General features: G+C 34.4%; 1 protein-coding gene across 1 annotated transcript in view; it reads left to right on the top strand.

The window, feature by feature from the left end:
• Positions 1–13,938: 13,938 nt before the first annotated feature.
• Positions 13,939–21,406, top strand: part of LOC149783738 (uncharacterized) — a 28,734-nt gene continuing 21,266 nt past the window's right edge. The window contains exons 1-3 of the mRNA XM_089932895.1: positions 13,939–15,589; positions 15,823–15,919; positions 18,022–18,124. Coding sequence (XP_089789021.1) covers positions 14,441–15,589; positions 15,823–15,919; positions 18,022–18,124 — 1,349 coding nt within the window. The 5' untranslated portion in view covers positions 13,939–14,440. The remainder of the gene's footprint in view (positions 15,590–15,822; positions 15,920–18,021; positions 18,125–21,406) is intronic.

Below are 21,406 nucleotides of genomic sequence, written 5' to 3' on the forward strand. Positions count from 1 at the left end.
CGAAACATTTGACACAAGCATTATACTAATAAAGGGTCAGACTAGTTACCGGAACAAATTGAAACTAACCGGAACAAACGAAAATACCGGTACAAAAAGGTAGATAATAACGGAACAAAGGTTAAAACACAAATTCTACTTACTTTTATAACTTGTTATACTTTTATTTCCATGAATTTCAATTATTTCTATACTGATATTGCTTATTTTATTTTGGTTTCGTTTTTAATTATGTACTATTGATACTTCGCTGTGGCAGGGGCGATTTTATTCGGGGGCAATTAATCTAATGTACTGCAAAGTTGTTAGTATAAATTTACACTACACTGTAAATACGACAAACATATTAACAAAGACCCGTCAATAGAAATTATTTCAAAAATTTCAACATGCATTAATGATATCGCCTAAAACATAATCCCGTCTATGGGGAATTTATACCTTTCCTCTTAAAATACGCACACCTCTATTCTACAAATTACCCAAACTCATAAAAATCCTGACCATAATTTACCTTTAAATTATCCAGGACGACCCATTATGTCAGATTCTAATTCATGTACTGAAAACCTATCCAAATTGATAGTGTTTACAACCTTTAATGAAATCGTTTCCTCTATACATTAAAGATACTCCTGATTTCGTTAAAACGTTGAAGTCTATTCCACAGCAGTAGTATAGTGGGCCACTATTGCCTCAGTGGTAATTAGCATTACAAGACCCCCCTGGCCACTATAGCTCCAGAATTTATAGCCTCAATGGGAATTAGCATTACAAGACCCCCCACCCCCCGGGCCACTATAGCCTCAAAATTTATAGCCTCAATGGGAATTAGCATTACAAACAGGGTATATCCACTATGGGGTCTATAGGAATTTAGCATGGGGAATTTTAACATGGAAGGGCCTTTAGTGTGACAAGGAAAAATGAACATGAATGGGCTTGTATAGGGTCAAGGGAAAATGAATATGGATGTGATAGTCTAGGGACAACGGGAACTGAACATGGAGGATGGAGATAACACAGAAAATAGACAAACACTGATACTACATTAAAAAAATTTGAGGCACGAAAGTCATGTCTTTTCGAGGCCTATGAGGGCCCTGAAAAGGGCCTTTGGCTTTATGTTAAAATCCTTCGGTTAACATAGAGGACATGACATTAGTCTTCTTCTTTTCCTCAAACTTTGTCTGACTCCTGGTCCGTAGATCATCACTCTCTTTAAACAGCCTTGTCTCTCCACATAAATTCTTCTTTTCCAAACGCTTATATCTGTCCTCCTGACAATGACCCACGATGATCTGACATACATGGGTAAGTCCGTACGGAACAGCATGACGATACGAGAATAGAGGATTCTGCGTCGGTCCACATGTAGGTGACGAGAACAGGTGAAGGAATGCGGTGAACTGCAGTTATTTGTAGAGGAAAGGAGGACCGAAACGGATTGAGTTGGTTGACCGATCCATACACGCGTTACAAAATTCAGTCACCCCACGTCCAATCCGATGAGAGCAGTCCGTGACGTCACATCCCCTATATAGAGGTGCTAGCGTTTGTGTGCAGTCAGTCCATGCGACACCGTTTTCAATCATGAAGGAAACTCAGAAGACAATGAATGGGGGTGCACCGATCGTGGAGACGAGAAGCGATGAAATAGCAGCCACTACCCAAGTGAACACGAACCTACTTCCAGAAGAAGCTACTTTGAAATGGTATTTTGTGGATTTTCTTACCTCGCAAGAATTTGTTCCGGTACCAGTACCTTTGCCAGTACCTTCTCCTTCTTTACCACTCACTGATCATTTCAAACAGAGACAGAAAGAATAATTGGAGAAATTTTTACAGCAGCAAAAGGCAGCAGAACAAGCTTTTCTTCTTCAACAACAGCGAGAAGAAGATGCAAGAAGGAAACGACAGGAAGAAGAAGCAGCGAAGAAACAAGGGTGTGAAAATAAAACGGTCACGGTACTTTTAGACATTTTAGCAGAGTTAAGAAGTCTGAAACAAATGTATCAGAGTTCTTTATTACGACCGAAGAGAGTAGGACCTTCCCAATGTAAACAACCCAACCCTGTGACTACGCCTGCTGTACCACCCTTAAGTGATTTCTACCCAAACATCATCGACAGGAGGCAAACCAGAGGTAGGCCTTGGCCGTGGCAAAGGCTTAAGGCAGTTAAAGTTGACTTAATCCAACAAAGACCCAAAGGCCCTTTTCAGGGCCACCCATTTCTCTCGAAAAGAGATAGTATTTCAATTGCCAACATCAATTAAAACTGAAAAAGCCCTTTTCTTTACCCCTATGTATGTGTGAATGTGTGCGTGCGTGAGTTTAGATTCTTATTCTGAAAATCAAAACGAAGAGACACTTACGTTTATGCCTGGTCTATTCTAATCCAGATTTTTTTTTTTTTTTACAATCTTATTCACAGCACAACATAACACTTGTGATTTAGATTTTCAACGTAGCTGACTTCAGGTGTCAGTCAGTAAACCACGCAATTTGATAGAGACCACAACCACTATGCGGTGGTCATCGTAGACGACTCTGTGAAAAGCGTGGTGTGCAGAGCAGTTATCTGCAAGCTGCCGCCGCCGCCACAATTCTGACAGGGCTCGCGGAGAGACTGTGGATAGCTTTTTTAAAATCCTCTTCACCCCTTACCGCAATCCGTGGAGATCCATAAATACAAATGAACTGTACTGTACCAGAGAAACCTGTTTAAGTGTGAAGTATGTGATGAAGGCCAAGGTTCAGTGAAACTTTGAGTAAGCACGTGAAGATATGACTGGAGAAGAAAAGAAAAACGTTTAAATTGTGATGTGATAAAATGTCAATTGGAGTGGACAGCAAAAAGATAATCAATTATTTGCAAAGTATGTGATAAAATGTGTTGTCTCAATGGAAATTTTAATTAGAATGCAAGGACACATACTGGTGAAGTTACAACAGCATGATCTTCTAGGTAACAGAAAGAAAAACCAACAATTTAAAGAACATTCCACAAATATAGTTCCCTCGAACATAAAGTGAAAATTCAAAACACAATACTGTGAATTAAATTCCAAACAATTCTAAGTGTCCTATCACAATCGAAGAAAACCTAGAGTGTTCTGAATGAATTTCTGTATCACAATGATATAATCAAAAAATATCTTTAAACGAGTCATCAATGATCCTCACAAAGATGTGGTTAAGTCCAATTGTAAATGAGAACTTTGTAATTTGACTGAATAATTTAATTCGTTCATCTAGAACTATATCTGAACAAAACTGCCAACTCGTATTCATAGATTCCCAGGGATCTATATGAAACAGGAATGAATGCTTTGTTTACAGAACCTGTAGTTATATACAAGCTGACACCGGATCTTTGACAAAATTGAAGGTCTGGAATTCCCTACATGTAGGTCATTTCTAATGGAAATTTCTATCCAATTCCATTTAGAGCTCATAAATAAGGTTAGGTCTTGAACTCAAATTTCAATAAAAATGCCAAGCACAGAATATATATATATATATATATATATATATATATATATATATATATATATATATATATATATATATATATATATAACATCCCATTCATAAGGGAAAGGATAGATTCATGAAAGAAATCTTTGTTTCAGATATTAGTCAAACGTTCATTTGGCTTTAAAACAAATAAGCGGGGCCCCGAGTGGCCGAGTGGTTTAAAGCGCTCTCCGTTACGGATTACTGCCATCTCACCGCTGTCTGCTTTGGTTCGAGTCTTGGATTCGGATAATGTGGGTATGTGAGAAAGCATGCCAGTAGCTTCTCGTGGGTCGGTGGTTCTTTCTGGGGGTTTCCCGGGTTCTTCCTCCACCATTAATACTGGCCGCCATGTATAGACTATCGTGTGCTGAAAAATGGCGTTAAACCCTACAACAATAATAACAACATTTTTCGCTGATATACATATCACGGTACCAATTGTTTTTCCATAGAATTCAATGCTATTGTTTTGTGAAATAAATATACTTTCTATCTTACCTCAGCATGCGTAATTTACATTGGGCATTTATGCATGTAGTCATATCGATGCGCATTCTGGTGTCTGCTATGACTTAGGTGAGCATACAAAGAAATGTTTTCATGATTGTGCAACACGCTGCGACAAATAACGTAATTATTAGTAAGAGTCGATAGCAACTCAATTATTCATAAAATAAGGAAATAACATGAAACCCTCCCATTTACACTTTATTAAAGGCATAAACCTCTCTAAGTGAGAAGGGGAGGCATCCTTTGCATCGGTCCATTATTTAAGTGTTGTCTACATTTCAGATACGTAAACTGATAATTCGTTGCATGGCTCCTTTCGGCTCATTTGGTCCTGCTAATCTCAATAGTGCTGCTTTCTCACATTGATTTCAATTCCAAGGATCATCTCTCGAAAGTATATCGATACCCGCCATTCGGACTATTTTGGTTGATTATGAAACAAGGATTGACAAAGAAACTAAGGGTTTAACGATTTCTGTTTCATGCCACATCTATTAATCCTCGAGTGAATCCTATACAATATATAGCTGACGTAATGCAACTAGATGTGATTTGTTTCTTTAGTGACAAATTCCTGGCAAAGAATGTGTATGATTTTACTGTCAATTGCTCCGCCAACTTCCAACATAAGCATTCTTCGTATTAGAGAGAGATTGTTTCGATTGAGCTTTCCTGTGTTAATATTGGTTATGGAAAAGGACAGTTTTACCGGGGCCTGGTTTCGAAGCAGCACGACGACTGTCCGATACTTTTGCAAATTTGTAAATCGAAAGGATAAAATGCGTGTACGTCGAGAATCAAAATGAAATGCTAAACGTGAATAAACTTTGGAGAAGAGCCATGCAAATCTGTAAATTGTTAAAAATGTTGAGACATATTTTTGTATGAACTTTCAAAGCACATTGAGCAACTATGGCAGTCTGTAGGTGAAAATGTGACTTGTACAAGGAAATAGCATTAAAATACGAGTTGCCAAAATGTGACTTGTACTAGGAAAATAGCATTAAAATACGAGTTGCAAAATGTAACTTGTACTAGGAAAATAGCATTAAAATACGAGTTGCCAAAATGTGACTTGTACTAGGAAATAGCATTAAAATACGAGTTGCCAAAATGTGACTTGTACTAGAAAATAACATTAAAATACGAGTTGCCAAAATGTGACTTGTACTAGGAAATAACATTAAAATACGAGTTGCCAAAATGTGACTTGTACTAGGAAATAGCATTAAAATACGAGTTGCCAAAATGTGACTTGTACTAGGAAAATAGCATTAAAATACGAGTTGCCAAAATGTGACTTGTACTAGGAAAATAGCATTAAAATACGAGTTGCAAAATGTGACTTGTACAAGGAAAATAGCATTAAAATACGACTTGCAAGATATTTCATCATCCATAAAGAACCTATCTGCAAAAAATGATTTTCTCATGTATAAAAGAGTAATACTATAGTAGCCAGTTTGTTGGATAAGGACTTCTTGTGTGCAAAACGAATTTCCGATTGTACTAAAGGGAGTTGAAAATAACATTTGTATTCTATACTGGATTTGTGTGAACAAATCAGTTAATATAAAATTACTTTCTGTGAAGATAAAGGACCATTTATGTGAACACTAATGAAACTTAATGTTACACAAGGAATTCCCATTGAATAAAAGGACCATACTAATCACCTCAAACAATAGGCTTTTTAATATGTGAAGTGGATTAAACAATTTGTTTGATTTTAAAGAGACGTAAATGTATTTAAACCTATTCATAATCTATAAATACGAGATTTTGATTGCTGTAGCGATTTTCGTTACATGTGCCTAACCTAGGAAATCACAAAATATTGGCAGTGAGTTAATGCTGCGGCCTTTACTTCATATTTTCAATTACAATTTGGGTTTGTTTCTATGTCAGTTATATTTTCAATAATTCCACATATTCTACGTAACGTATGCATCCATAAAATAATGTATATCTCTTATGTCAGATAACACAAGACACATTGTTCATTGATGTGAATATCGACAACCAAATCTTGTTTGGATGTACTAAGAGGTTTGAATATCTTATCAGACTGAAACTGGATCCAACAAAATCTCAAACGAGACAAGGAAATAAAAATACCAACCGATTGCTTAAAAGCATCTGCAATTCATGCATTTTACGGTGTAAGGTGCAAAGTAACCAAGATTGTATTATATTCAGGTTAACTGTATGTCATTATCTCGCAAAAGAAAGGAATCGTTACATCTATTTGGAAATGCATGTACATGTACATTGAATGTGAGTGTAAGTTTTAATCCTTTCGCCAGACTGGGTTCCAAAAAGTATTTTTAAAGCAAGTGAACGTTCTGTATACTATTTACCCTTCAATGCCAGTTGATATCAGTTATGATTCCAAACGACAAACAGATGCCTGGGTGGTTATTAAACACAGCAGCGGCCAAGAATTGTTTGATCTTACCAGCAGGATATCAAATACAAAAGTTATTGTATTGCAGAGCAAGTTGTCTCAGGATGCCGAGTTTTGGATTCTTTAAAGTGTGCCGATTTGTTTTACGGTGAATCGCCAAAAGCCATTCAAACTTGTAGGTTCCATCATTTTTTGAAGATATTTGCCAGTATTGTTTGGCTGCAGAAGAATTGAAGGGGCCACAGTCAGAAATGTGCCTTGAATCAATGGCTGAGATCACGGACTCCATATACAGTTCTCGAGACCAATGTTTTGATTATGTACACGTGGAAGATGATTCCAGTGCCTGTGGTGACTTTATTGATGAGGAAATACTCCAGTCGTTGACAACCAAGCAGACACAATCATGCTAGCAAGAAGCTGCTGTTGCTGCTGATGATAACCATTATATCACTATCCCAAGCTAAAGTGGAATGCCTGAATGTATTAAAAAATGAAATGGATTGTTTTTAGAGTTGCCGACGCTGAGCATATGTATGAAAATATAAGTGCTCGTGAGTAGTTTGTTATAAATCGACACTGGAATTAAGCAAAGTCAGACTGATCTTACTTGATATTTACCAAACAAATAATGCAGTGCACATTAAGCTATTTTTAAATACTTTTGAGTTTTAATATGTACATGTAGATTCAAACTGAACAAAACTGAATGCATTATGGTCTAGTATATGAATTCACATTTACGGATACGAAATTGTAACGTATATATTTGTATTTCATCTACTTTGCGTTCAGTTTAAAAGATATTTTGAAAATAGTGCGTACATGATTTTCTATTTTGTTATTAAATGCTATAAAATAAATCATATTTAGATTACGTGTATTCAGCCAGTCAACAATTTCCGCCCAAATAATAATTATTTATTTTTTACATGTACATAATATTTTATTGCTTGTATTTCCTTGATTGTTGTTTCTTGTATATTTTTATTCCTAAACATAGATCAACCTTAGTTGAATCTTAACCGACGAAACAGAAATGACAAAAATATACACTTATCTAATGTCTACGATTCTACGTTTTCTTTAAATAAAGTTACATTGTTATTTATTTACAATCTTATTTTTGTGAATCCTTGAATATGTTATGTAATGAACATTATATACTCTTAATAAATTAATTTAATCTTACGAACCGAAAATAAAAGTAACACGAAATAAACATGTGGCTGCCTTAAATGAACAAAATTGTGCATGAAAATAGGTCGCTGTTGGTGACAATTCTTGGAAAATTTCTCCTACATCGACATTAAAAGTTGCATTTCGTCGAAATAAGCGGGTCCGCATGCTACTTCGGACCGAAACTTATGCCCGACATAACGGGGTTATCTACTTACCAGGAGTTGAGATAAGCAGGGAAAATATTTGTTCGGGACCAGACCAAAGCGCTCGACACATACCGGCTTTCGATACAACGAAAGTAGAGATAATTGGGTTTTAAATATATTGATAGTCAATATCTGTTCTCTTTTATATATGTCCCAATGATTTTGTCTTTACGAACCCTAAACAACACGCGTATGACTACCTTCTGTAATAGAACCATTTTAGTTAGATGAAAGTTTATTAGAAGTTTATTAAAGACTTTTTTCGAATAATCACCGTTATACTATGTGTTACGTTTAAAGAGTTGTGTGATTTAAACCATAATCTAACAACTTTGAATTATATTATTCATAAATAAAAACTCCTTTTTGCAATGACGAGTCCATTTTCCATCTTCGAATCCATTATATAACACATTTGGTTAAATCTAAATTTACAAGTGTGAGGAACTATAGTCAGAAATTTTCCAGCTTTACGGCCGTGATTTTGGCTAAAGGGTTGTGTAAGGTTTATGACAGTTGGCTACTGGATTGAAGCCAACAGTGGATGACCTGCTATAGGTTTGTTCAGTACTTAGACGGTTGAGCCAGCTAGTCGCTTCAAAGTGATTTAAGCTCTTTGTGTCGATACGATGTTCAGATTTCTACGTTCACAGCTGCATGTAAAAGATTTGGCCAAGCACCGCCAAACATCAAACGAGGCGTTCCAGCCAATCGGAATTGGATACAATTTAATAATCTACCAGTAGTAGAAGATAATGTATCACACAGACAAGGGATACAATGAAATATATAGCTTACCAGTGTTAATGTAATCAGTGGTTTCTTGATGTTTGGGTGGATTGGAAGATGCAAGGAAGTATCAAAAAGAATTCAGGTGGAAAGGATCACTCCGGACGAGCGAATCGTAAAAATGGAAATAGGAATTGAACTGGGAAAGACTATAAAGTTACACCAGATACGAAATGTCTCAGTCAAATATTTGTGTTCATTTACGTAGAATGGGATTGGAAGCTTGTGTATTATAACGTATGGATATTTTATTGTTACATGTAAATAACAAATTATAGAATTATTAGAGAATATTACCTCACAGTGTATAGTTGAATATATTATTAAATTGTATCGGGATGTGTGTTGCAATTACCAGTATGCAGACTAAGAAGTATATGCGATAGAGTGGATTTGCAAGAAATACACATAAATACGTAAATACATATGCATATGCATTAACGTATTTCTATGCATTTCTGTGTATTATGATATAATGTGTAGGACATAGGCAATGCCAATGGCTACCGTAACAACGCTAGATTGTTGTTGCGGAAGTAACATTTAGAGGGTGTGTGTGCAAGTGTTACGAAACTTCGTTAAGTAATATTATTTGTTATGCAGAGCAAGGTATGTATGGAATGAGAGACGTTAGTGTGTGTAAGAAGGGCCTGGTAAAGTGTTCGCCATTTGTCTGATGAGAAGTCCGTGAGAGTGTGGTAGATTACGACGATGTGTATAGGGAGAACAGGATGCACGTCCCTTATATTTTCTTCCGGAAGCTCCCAGAGCGCACGAAAGAGACAAAACTAAACTCTCAAGAGAGGGAGTTGGAGAATAGTACCGAAGAGAGGAGCACAAGGACTAGCACAGGAAGGGTGCAAGAGAAGGATACATGGTACAAGGACTAGCACAGGAAGGGTGCAAGAGAAGGATACATGGTACAAGGACTAGCACAGGAAGGGTGCAAGAGAAGGATACATGGTACAAAGAATAGCACAGGAAGGGTGCAAGAGAAGGATAAATGGTATAAAGAATAGCACAGGAAGGGTGCAAGAGAAGGATAAATGGTACAAAGAATAGCACAGGAAGGGTGCAAGAGAAGGATAAATGGTACAAAGAATAGCACAGGAAGGGTGCAAGAGAAGGATAAATGATACAAAGAATAGCACAGGAAGGGTGCAAGAGAAGGATAAATGGTATAAAGAATAGCACAGGAAGAGTGCAGGAGGGTGGAAGAAGGGATACTAGAAGAAGAGAGACTGAATACAGATTACTCACAGAAAGGAGAATCTCAAACATTAGAACGTTAACTTTCATATGTTGAATAAAAAAGACAATTGTTAACAGACCAAAATTAATGTTTTAATTTATGAGTGGAGCGTAATTAAAAGATTTATCTCCAGACATTTCCTGGATAGTTTTCTTTATTATTAATAATTATTAAATTGTTATATATTTTACCTTGAGTTTTCATGTAATTAGGCTGTCGACATTGCTGATTGATGGTTCGGTCATTCAAAATTTAAATGTTCACGTTCTGCCGTATTAATCATAATAATGTAGAGGGACTGTGACACTTTCCATTGTTTTATTTTTGTATTGATTAATAAATATTCAAAAACACCATTGCTTAATTATTTGCTTTATAAACTACACTGAACAGATTCTATAAACAAATAAAATGTCCTTTCTTCAATCATGAGTCATTTCAGCATATGCTGGTCAACACTTGGGTTTCATCAAATTTTATTTACATTAGGATTACATGATCATGGTTGAGTATGTATGGTGTGTAAACTTTGCTAATCATTCTCAATGTAAATAAAAGCCAAAGGAAAAGATAAAGACAAAAGAAAGGTCTTATTACAGTGTATTGTCAAAGAGGTTTGAAAATATTGGATATAAACATGTTTGTACATTCATTGAAACTCACTTCGATGAGAAGTCTTGTCACCTCGAAACCTAAATGGAAAGAGATTTAATCAACGCCTATGCCAAATATAGACATATTTTCACTTTTAGTATATAATTTATAACAAAGGTGATAAATACTTTGAATGCATTATCTACTGATGCATTTACAGTATACATTGAATTACATAACAAATTTAATGTAGAGAACTCGATTTTATTTTCTTAAAACTCCAATATGGATTAATTCTAATATTAATGATGGAAATTCAAGCTTTATATATATGCAGTCGGAGCAAAAGAAAATTTTGTATGTAAACGATTTAGTTAATGAAAGCGGTTCATGGGTTAAAATATACAATATTTTGTAATAAATTTGGAATACATGTCAACATCCTAGAGTTTCAAAGCATGCTCAGTGCCATTCAGTTTTTCCCAACATGCTTCATATAAAGCATTAATTCAAATTTATATGGCTCATGTTTACAAAAAGCTGTAATTTTGCTCATTAAGGAAAACAAGTGCTGCAATATTACACATCAAAAACTAAAAGATAACACTTCTAGGTCAACATCTCTATCAAAATGGTAACTCGAATAACAGTTTACAGATGGGAGTGACTGGAAGGAATACTTTTACCTGGTTTTTAAAATACCTAAATATCCTAAACTGAGATTGTTTCATACTAAAATAATGCATATACTTTTTACCAGGAAAACATTTTAAACAAAATTAGAAAAGTCCTTACATGCATGAGGTCTTAATGCATAACTTGTTAGAGACTTTATCTAATCTGTTTTGGAACTGGTTCAAACCCCGAGTAATTACTTCAAGTTTTATTGGATAGATAAGGGGTACGTGTAATCATCCACAAAATTTTCAAATTTCAAAAAGAGAGTTTATGATTGGTCTGATCGATCAAAACAAGAGATTTTGGAATCAATCTCTGTTTCTTGCAACTGAAATAATATATCTATAAAGGTATATTTAACAACGAAACCCAATTATTGGTTATTTAAAAGACGAAATGAAGGTCTATTTCATGCTAGAAAAATATTATGCATCTACAAATTGTTCATATAAAAAGTTTGATGACAAACGGCAACTATACAAAGGTCTCTTTGAAAGATTCGACTATATTTTCAAAACGCAATTACAATTCACATTATGCTCAGATACGCCCATATAGGAAATTAAGCATATGTGCAGTTATGGAGGTATGGCCTAATTTATTTTGTTTTGGGGTATTTTAGAAAGAAAAAATGAATTTGTTATATAATATACACATCTACAAAGCAGATTGATTGCAAGGGTATTAATGCAGTAAAACGTTAAAGTAATATTTGTTTCCTATTTATGTGTCTGTTTTATTATGAGATTGATAATAAGAGAAAATAATTGCTGAAAATGATCATAGAGTGTAAAAACATTTTTAAAAACGTGAAGAACAAAGCGATTGTATAAAACCTATAATAAGTGGATGACCTAAAATGACAATAGAATGTAAACATTTTGAAATGAGTGAAACAAATAGATATTGCTTAAAACTTGTAATAAGTGAATGTTGAATTTAGTAGTAATATGCATTTGTGCATGGGCAGTATGTATGTATGTATGTATGTATGTATATGTGTGTGTGTGTGTGTGTGTGTGTGTGTGGCTACATATGTATGGGTATGTGTGTAGATATGTGTTCATAAGGTACAATAATTACTTTATGTTGCTCTCTCTCTCTCTCTCTCTCGATCAGCCAATATTAAATTATGTATTGGATTTAGAATTAATACACTATGTACTAGTGTTAACCATTTTTATCTGTAATGTGTATTTATTTCGAAAGTGTGAGCTAGTTAGTCCGATGGTTTGCCGACCTACTGCCACCTATAAACAGGAATTAATAAACATGGAAAGAAAAGAAAAAGTCCAAGCGATTTTATATTACTTTTGTCATTGATTAAGTAACAATTTACATTTCGACTATATCCCACCCTGACAATTTAATCCATATAATTCCAATTTAGTTGGCTCGTAGTTTTCTTTTATTAAAGGATTCTCAAATAATCTCGTTTCCTTTACTAAAGCAAATCTGTCGCCATATTTGCATGAGACAGTGTTAAGGAAAACTTGGAGACTATCAGGTTATTATTATAAAATAACTAAGGTTGCATTTGGTTTTTAAATCGGTAGTGGGGGAGAGAACTAAATGGGGGGGGGGGGGATGCGACTATTATAGCCTCTTCTCTGTGTCAGAATACATAGCCCCATATTGTTAGCAAGAATCGTCAACTCCTATTCAGTATAACGGGGTAAAGTGTTACAACGGGTCATGCCAAATTTCCTATGATTATTGTTAATTACTTGCGGTTCTTGTTGTCTAAAATAGGCTATTCTTTTTTCAACATTACCCCTGAATTTTTTTTTTTTGGGGGTATTTTTTTTTTTTAATTTTTTTTTTTTTGAACTTTAGTTTGTATTGCTTTCACCAGTTATATGGTGAGTGTACACATTAGTTTCCCCAGAATCAAGTGCTTGTGGCAAAATGGTGTCCATTTTTAGTGAGATCTCCTGCTCCTATTGTGATCCTGACCTTTAATAACTGCTTGTGGCTCAGATTCTCGAAGTTAGGTGTAATACCTTCTGATGACAGGATTTTAATGCATGCCGTATGCTTTCTTCTGATGACAGGATTTTAATGCATGCCGTATGCTTTCTTCTGATGACAGGATTTCAATGCATGCCGTATGCTTTCTTCTGAAAATGCGGTGTAGTCGTGGAGTGCAGGAAGTTTATTGGTTTAACTTCAAATGGGGTTGAAAAATTTCATTCCACGGGGTGTGGATGGTTCCGTTGGGGTATTATTTTGTAAGGTATTGACACATACAATGACATGGAAAATGGGAACCAAGGTAGTCCATAGAATTTAACGATGTGCAAAAATATCAGATAAGTATCAGGTCACATTTTCTAACCAATCAGATTGCAGAAAACTCGCTCAATTAATAACAATTGAAATTATATATTTTTAAGATATATTTCAAATGATAAACGTTGATCAACATTTTTATTTACCAGTTGTTTCTACTATAAATCAAAATGTAATGCCGGAAGGCTTTTACTGATAAATAAAGATAACTTTTTCGGTCTTTTGCCGTATGGAAGACCATTTTACGTACTTGTTATGTGCTGCACAACAAAATACTGGTCAAAATCAAAGTTTGCCTTTATATTATTCTTGTTAAATTTTGTTTATCGAAATTTATAGAGGATAATTCTTCAAATGCCAATACTGACAGCTTTTGTAAGCAATTAAAACTCCTTCAAGCCAAACGAAAACGTCCGTTTTGGCAAGAAGGAGTCCTTTTTGAGTTTTATACTAACCCGAGGAAAACGATGGTCTCACCCTATATAAGTGTAAAGATTGTGTCGGATGTTTCGCTGGTACAGGCCACCAAAATGTACACTGTCATGTATCAGTGCTTGAAAGGAACCATTTACATGTGAAGGTTTAACCTAGAATGCAATCTGAATAAACGCACGATAGGACATGCAGGAAAAAAAAACACCTTTAATGTGTGATGTTGTTATGATTAAAAAATGTACAATGAAGATTTCAATGAGAACCATTTAAATGTGAAGTATGTGAAAAAAATGTTTAGTCACAGTGAAAATCTGAGCAATAAACACTAGGATACATACTGGAAAAAAACATTTAAGTGTGATGTATGTGGTAAAATTTTTACTCAGTAAATTTCTGAATTAGCACATGATGATACATATTAGAGAAAAACCATTTAAGTGTGATGTATATGATAAGAAGTTTAGTCAAAAGGAAATCTGAAGAGCCACAAGGTGATACATACTGGAGAGAAACAATTTAAGTGTGAAGTATGTAATAAAATGCTGACTTGATGTGAACATGTAAAGATTCACATGATGATACATACTGGAGAAAAAACATATAAGTGTGAAGTATGTGGTAAAAGTTTTACTCACAGTAAATCTCTCAATGGGCACATGAAGATACATACTGGAGAAAAACCTTTCAAGTGTGATGTATGTGATAAGAAGTTTAGTCAAAATGGAAATCTTAACAATCACATGAGGATACATACCGGAGAAAAACCATTCACCTGTGATGTATGTGGTAAAAGATTTACTCAACGTGGACCTTTGAATGACCACATGAGAATACATACTGGAGAAAAACCATGTAAGTGTGATGTATGTGGTAAAAGTTTTGCTCGCAGTAAATATCTTGATGGGCACATGAGGATACATACTGGAGAAAAACCATTTAAGTGTGATGTATGTGATAAGAAGTTTACTCATAAAGGAAGTCTGAAGAGTCACAAGGTGATACATTCTGGAGAGAAACAATTTAAGTGTGAAGTATGTAATAAAATGCTGACTCGAGGTCAAAATGTAAAGATTCACATGATGATACATACTGGAGAAAAACCATTTAAGTGTGAAGTGTGTGATCAAAGATTTACTCAAAGAGGACGTCTGAATGAGCACATGAGGATACATACTGGAGAAAAACAATGTAAGTGTGAAGTATGTGATAAAATGTTTAGATGGAATGGAGATTTGAATAAGCACATGAGGATACATACTGGAGAAAAACCATTTACGTGTGACGTATGTGGTAAAAGTTTCATTCAAAGTGGACCTCTGAAATACCACACGAGGATACATACTGGAGAAAAACCATATAAGTGTGAAGTATGTTATAAAATGTTTAGATGGAATGCAAGTTTGAACAAGCACACGAGGATACACACTGGAGAAAAATCATTTAATTGTGAAAGATGTGCTGAAAGGTTTAGTCAGATTGGAGATTTTGAAAAACACATGATGATACATAATGGAGAAGAAACATTTAAGTGTACAGAATGTAATAGAATGTTTAGCCAGGGTGGACAGCTAATATTGCACATGAGGATGCATACTAGAGAAAAATCATATAAGTGTGAAATATGTGCTGAAAGGTTTAGTCAGATTGGAGATTTGAACAAACACATGGTGATACATACTGGAGAAAAAACATCAAATGTGCAGAATGTAATAGAATGTTTAGTCAGAATGGACAGCTAAAGTTACACATGAGAATGCATACTGCAGAAAAACCATTTATGTGTGAAATAAGGTTTAGTCTCATTGGAGATTTGAAGAAACACATGATGATACATATTGGAGCAAAACATTTAAGTCAAGGGGGACAACTAACATTGCACATAATAATGCATACTGCAGAAAAACCATTTATGTGTGAAATATATGGTTTTATTTTAAATGAAAATATAACTCAGAATCAGCACATGATGATAATGCTGGAGAAAAACAATTCAAGTGTGGAATATGTAATAGATGGTGTAATCAGGATAAAAGCATTCAAGTGTGAAGTATGTAATAACATTTTTAGTCAGGACAGATATCTAATGAGGCAATTGATGATACATTCTGGAGAAAAACCATTAAAATGTGAAGTATGTAATAAAGTTTTGACTTGAGGTGGAGATATAACTAATCACATGAGGACACATACAGGAGGAAAACCATTTAAGATTGAAGAACCTGCTAAATTCCAAAACCAGCATGATGTGAATGAAAGGAAACACCCCAAACCACCCAAAAAATTGGAAAGTATTCTATTTTGTAGAACCAGAAAGTGAAAATGGCATCATTGTGAAGTAAGTAATGGACCATCAGTACCATACATATCAATGGAGGTGAAAAAATAACATATACAAGGCATTATCAATATTTGTACATGTATTTGTTCTTGATTTTATTAGCAATTACTTGCTGCTACAGCGATAGAAATCTTTTGTATTTCTTCTTGACATTTTATTTCAATTCTTCTTTTTTATCAATCATGTGAAGTAAATAATAGATGAAAAAATTTAAAGTTTAACATGTAAACAACACTGCAAGCAATGACAAACTGAAATTACCACATAAATTGTTACAAGACGTAATATACAGTGTATCAACATTTCAAACAGTGTATTAGTACAATCGGCAAAATACAAGTTATGCTTGCAACCTCTGTCATAGATAACATGAGGGTACATACTGGAGGAAAACCATTTAAGTGTGGAGAATGTACTAAGATGTTTCGTGAGAGCGAACATCTAGCAAGACACATGATAATATACACACATACTGGAGAAAAAACTAAGTATGAAATATGTAATAGAATGTTTAGTGAGGGTGGACATCTAATGATGCACAGGAGGATACACACTGCAAAATCACTATTTAGGTTTGGAATGTGTGATAAAATGTTTAGCAGACATAAAGACCTAATGAGGCATCTTAGAAAACATGATAATTCCTGTACGCAGACATGATTTTTCTCCATTCTAAAGCATAATTCTGCTTTTCAATTGATTTGAATCAGATTTTTGTTGATATATTCTGTTTTCTATATCATCTCCGATCCGGAGTTTTTAAAACGGTCTTACTGGTCCCATTCTGCAAAAACCCATGTAAATTATTCGTTCCCTATATTATTTAGCACATGAGTCTCATAAAGAGTATTCTCATTGGTCAAAGATTTAAATTCATCCAATGAATCTTCATGTGATGGAATGTGATCGTAATGGAAAGAAGAAGCATACTTGCAAAACATGGCATCCCGAGTTGTTGAGAGAGACCATGGCAGGAAAAGTTTAGATAAAGGTTTAAAAAAAACATATGGAAATGGGAGTGGCTGCAGCAAAAAGTTGACAGAAATTTAGTTCGTCATTTTATAGGAAACTTAGAGGATGCTAGAGGACTAGCATTTTGTGACCTCTGCAAGAAAGATATGAATTACAGTAATCACGGTTGGCAGAGTTTGGAACAGCACCTACAAATGAAGTTGCATACAGAAACATTGAAGCTCAGAAGGCATCTGAAAAGAGTGCAGTTACATGTAATTACTATCAGAAGAAAGATTTTTTGCATGAGAGAACAGATGTAACCCTCTGTCAGATTATGTGCACTGCATGTCATCAATACAAGCTTGAAAGGTAAAAGGCTCTCATTGAGAAGGAAAAGAAAATGATTGCACATTGAGCCAAAAAAGTAAGCGGTGACATAAAGGAAGGCTAAAGAAATATTTGCCAAAGCCGCAAAAAGAGCTCGATTGGTATATCAACAGGTTGTATCCATTGAAGAAAAAGGCAAGTGAATGTATGGGATTATTTGTTTATAGTTGATGTACTTGGGTGTTTATTTTGCAGATTTGTTATGAGAGACGTATAACATATTTCCTGCAAAAGTGGACAAATTATTGTGAATTAATTGCGCTATGAACACTGACGTCCACATGAAATCACTTCAGCATCAATAGTATTGGAGAACAAATTCATGTGACTCTAAATATTTTGAAATTATTGAAGTCAAGTTGAACATTTCTGGTCAGCTTATTAGTTTTTCAGATGATTATTTTGGTTTATTTTATGATCATAAGTTGCACCAGCAGAGGTTTGTTATGAGTGTTAAATGCATTTTTTTGTCAGTGGCCTTTTGTCCCCTGGATCCCTCGATTGGGGGCACTTCCCCTCGAGACCCAATTGGGGGAGAACCCCTAAACCTCCCATTACAGAGATATTGGATTAAAAGGTAAGTTCCAGAATCCAGCACTTGATCTTGTTGACTGTAGACATCTTTAGGAAACTGTATTTCAGTTGTACGTCAATATTTATGAAATTGTAATACTTTTTTGACATATTTATAAATACGCAAAATATACTTTATATAATTTGTCACCTATTTATTTTACATTGGTTTGTGATCTTGCACATTACTTATTTGCTATTGTATTTCTTTAAAAATATGCAGTGATAAAAATGACCAAACATGATCCTTGGAAAACAAAACTAAAAATAAAGTACCGGAAACATACCTTAGAATGGAGATGAAAAGACAATCTTGAACAGAGATGCCTCATCAAATTATTGTCATGATATTTATTAATTATTAATATGCAAAGGTCGACATCTATAAAATATTACTAATCCCTCAATATGTTTTTGATACCTGTGATTATAAAAACAATGCCATAAAAATCTAAAAAAAAATGATTGATTAATTTTCACTTTATTCATAGTGTCTGTCTCACATAATTCTTAGCTTACAAGACAATGTCTATTTACAATGTTTGATAATTATGTACAACTGACTGTACATTAATTAATTTGTACATCTATGTGTCTCAAAAGGTTTGACTTAGCCTTTTTCTGCAAAATTTGAAACTCTGGAAATATATAGTCTATATGTGCCTATCTGTACAAGAACGCACTTTCTTCTAATACCAGATAAAGGAAACGAGTTTAGGGGGTTCGGTATGGTGATCATTAACACATGTTGAGAAATTCTCCTTTGAGTACCAAAACCTGAAGCAATCGCTACATTGGCAGGGTCTGCACAGCCAATAAAAGTTATTGAAAGTCATTGACAATGAACACCTCAATCCAAGGCCTCAAAAGTCATTGGTATTATTGCCTAGGTCATTGAAAGTCTTTACATTTTAGAGCGTTTGCTTATAAAATAAAATATTGTGGAAAACTTTAAGTTATTTGTTTTGCATTGTATGATGATTGGAAGTACACTTTGATTTTCCATCATATGCTAGTTTCTGTTGTCACTATTTATCAGTATTGTAATCCACAGGAAGTAATTGGATATTATGCATAAGACACCTTTCACATGTCATTGATAATTTCTACTTGCTGGCTACAACGTGCTTGATGCCCAGTTCCAGTAGTTGGAAACCTTCGGTTTGCTCGGGTCTTAACCTTCATCTCTTCTTACAAGTGCATCATTTTATCATCATATAATTTCTCAAAATGAATTTTGGCAAATCATGGGGATACACTTCAGTATGTTATTGGCTATGAACATTTTGTTTTAATACAAAAACAGCAGACTTGAAGGATTTTTCGGTTATCAATGACACTGTTTTAAAAGAATAAAAACTGAACCAACCACCTACTTGAATGAATTAGAAAGCAGTGTTTGATCTGTTGAGTGCCACGGATAATGTCATGTCGATATTTTCAGTTAACATATGCACAATCTTTTGCTTTACTAAGTTTAATTGGCACATTGGGACCTGTAAAAGCATTCTGTCATAGATTGAACCATGCATCAAGTATGTTTTACAAATGTTTGAAATATGGGCTACCTAGAAAATCTGAAATGACTGAATCCCAGCGTGGTTCATCCTAGATGATGATTTCATTTAGCAAATACTGGCTGAAGAAGTATATCATATTATTGGAGCTAGAAAGGTGTTAAAAGAGATAGTTTTAGCTGATATGTCTAGCCTGAAAATGATTTTTGAATTAACTGTGCATAATTAAAATGAAGTTGAGCATAGTTACATATATCCCTATAAAGTTTCATATTATGTTAAAAAACAATCTAACTGAAATTAGGAAGTAAATATATTTAATTGATCTAAATACCTCTGAACAAAGAAAATACCTCTGAGTAATACATCTTTATTGAACAGATAATAAATATGGCATATTAGTCAGTTAGGCACTGGTTCAAGAAAGTGACACTTTAGCAGAGCTTATGTTAGGGAAATCTTGTTTTGATGATAAAAGAAACCTAAGTCATTTCACATGAAGTATTGAAAACGAATTCTGTTGTCTACATTTAATGATGCTAACCTGGAATTTTACTAAGTTACAGATTGGGAAAATTCTATATGAAACGAACAATAAATCATTACTATCGGTGCAAACATATTTTTAACTCATGAAATTATTTGCATCAAGAACATTATCTTTGCAAACACTTATTTTTTTAACGAAGACAAGAAGAAAAAATACATACTTTGATATATAACTAACATTAATTGCATAATTTGTGATCGATAAAGCCTTGGACTTCAAGTTGAGGTTGATCATTCTCATGACATGCGATACAGTTAATTCAGAAACAAGAATCACTTCATTTACAGATTCTCAATGCACAAAATCAAGAAATAATCCCATTTCGGTTAGATTAAGTTTCAATGACTGGGGCAATGTATTAAAAGGGTTTTCAGTTCTAAGATACTTGTATCGTGTGCTAACCATCGTTCTCTCAGCAATCTTGAAAAGTAGCACATGCTTGGTTGCGGAACTGCATATGCAGGCTAAAGTATACAGCGTCGGATTTCATGAGTTAAGGATGCCAGTTATCTTCATGGATGCAGTGAACCCTGTAGCTGGGGCTAGATAACGCGCCATTTTCAAGCCATTTTAACGCCTTTATTCTACCACCTGAGCGAGTCTTTGAGATTGTAAAATACTCAACAGAATATTCAACTTAATTCGTTAATATGGCAAGGACAAGCACATCATCGAAGCCAGTGAAGAGTAAAACTTGTTCATGATGAAGAGATTGGAGACGAATTATCGAAGAGTTTGAAAGTTAAGGTAAATGTAACTGTTGAAGAGTGGTGGGAGAACAAAAACTAGCTTGTTTGCTGATAAAATGCTGCTAATGTCATTCCTTTGTATTGTTTCAAGCCTCTGCAGAGATAAGAGAACAGCTTTTATTTCTCTATAAAGTTCTCCCCATGCTCAAAAACGTATTTTAAAGTTTTCAATCATTTATGTGAACGTCTTGATTGAATCTTTTGGATACAATTACGAATTAATTCCATGTTTCAATTTTCTCATTTCAACCAGAGATTGGTTAATCCAATCGTATAGTTTTAAGATTTGAAGAAGTTTATCGGTTTAAAACCTCGAAGGAGGAAACTTTAAAACTATTAAGAAATTTCAGCAAGCTCTGCATTCGCAGTTGAGGAAGTTGAAAGAAAATAATTAAAATTCAGTTTAACAGGAACCTGGGTTTAACAGAAAATTAAGCACAATCCTGGTATAATTGCATGAGTAGTTTACT

Source organism: Sinohyriopsis cumingii, chromosome 14, assembly GCF_028554795.1.
Source record: "Sinohyriopsis cumingii isolate HCF-2022 chromosome 14, ASM2855479v2, whole genome shotgun sequence".
NCBI classification, from domain to species: Eukaryota; Metazoa; Mollusca; class Bivalvia; order Unionida; family Unionidae; genus Sinohyriopsis; species Sinohyriopsis cumingii.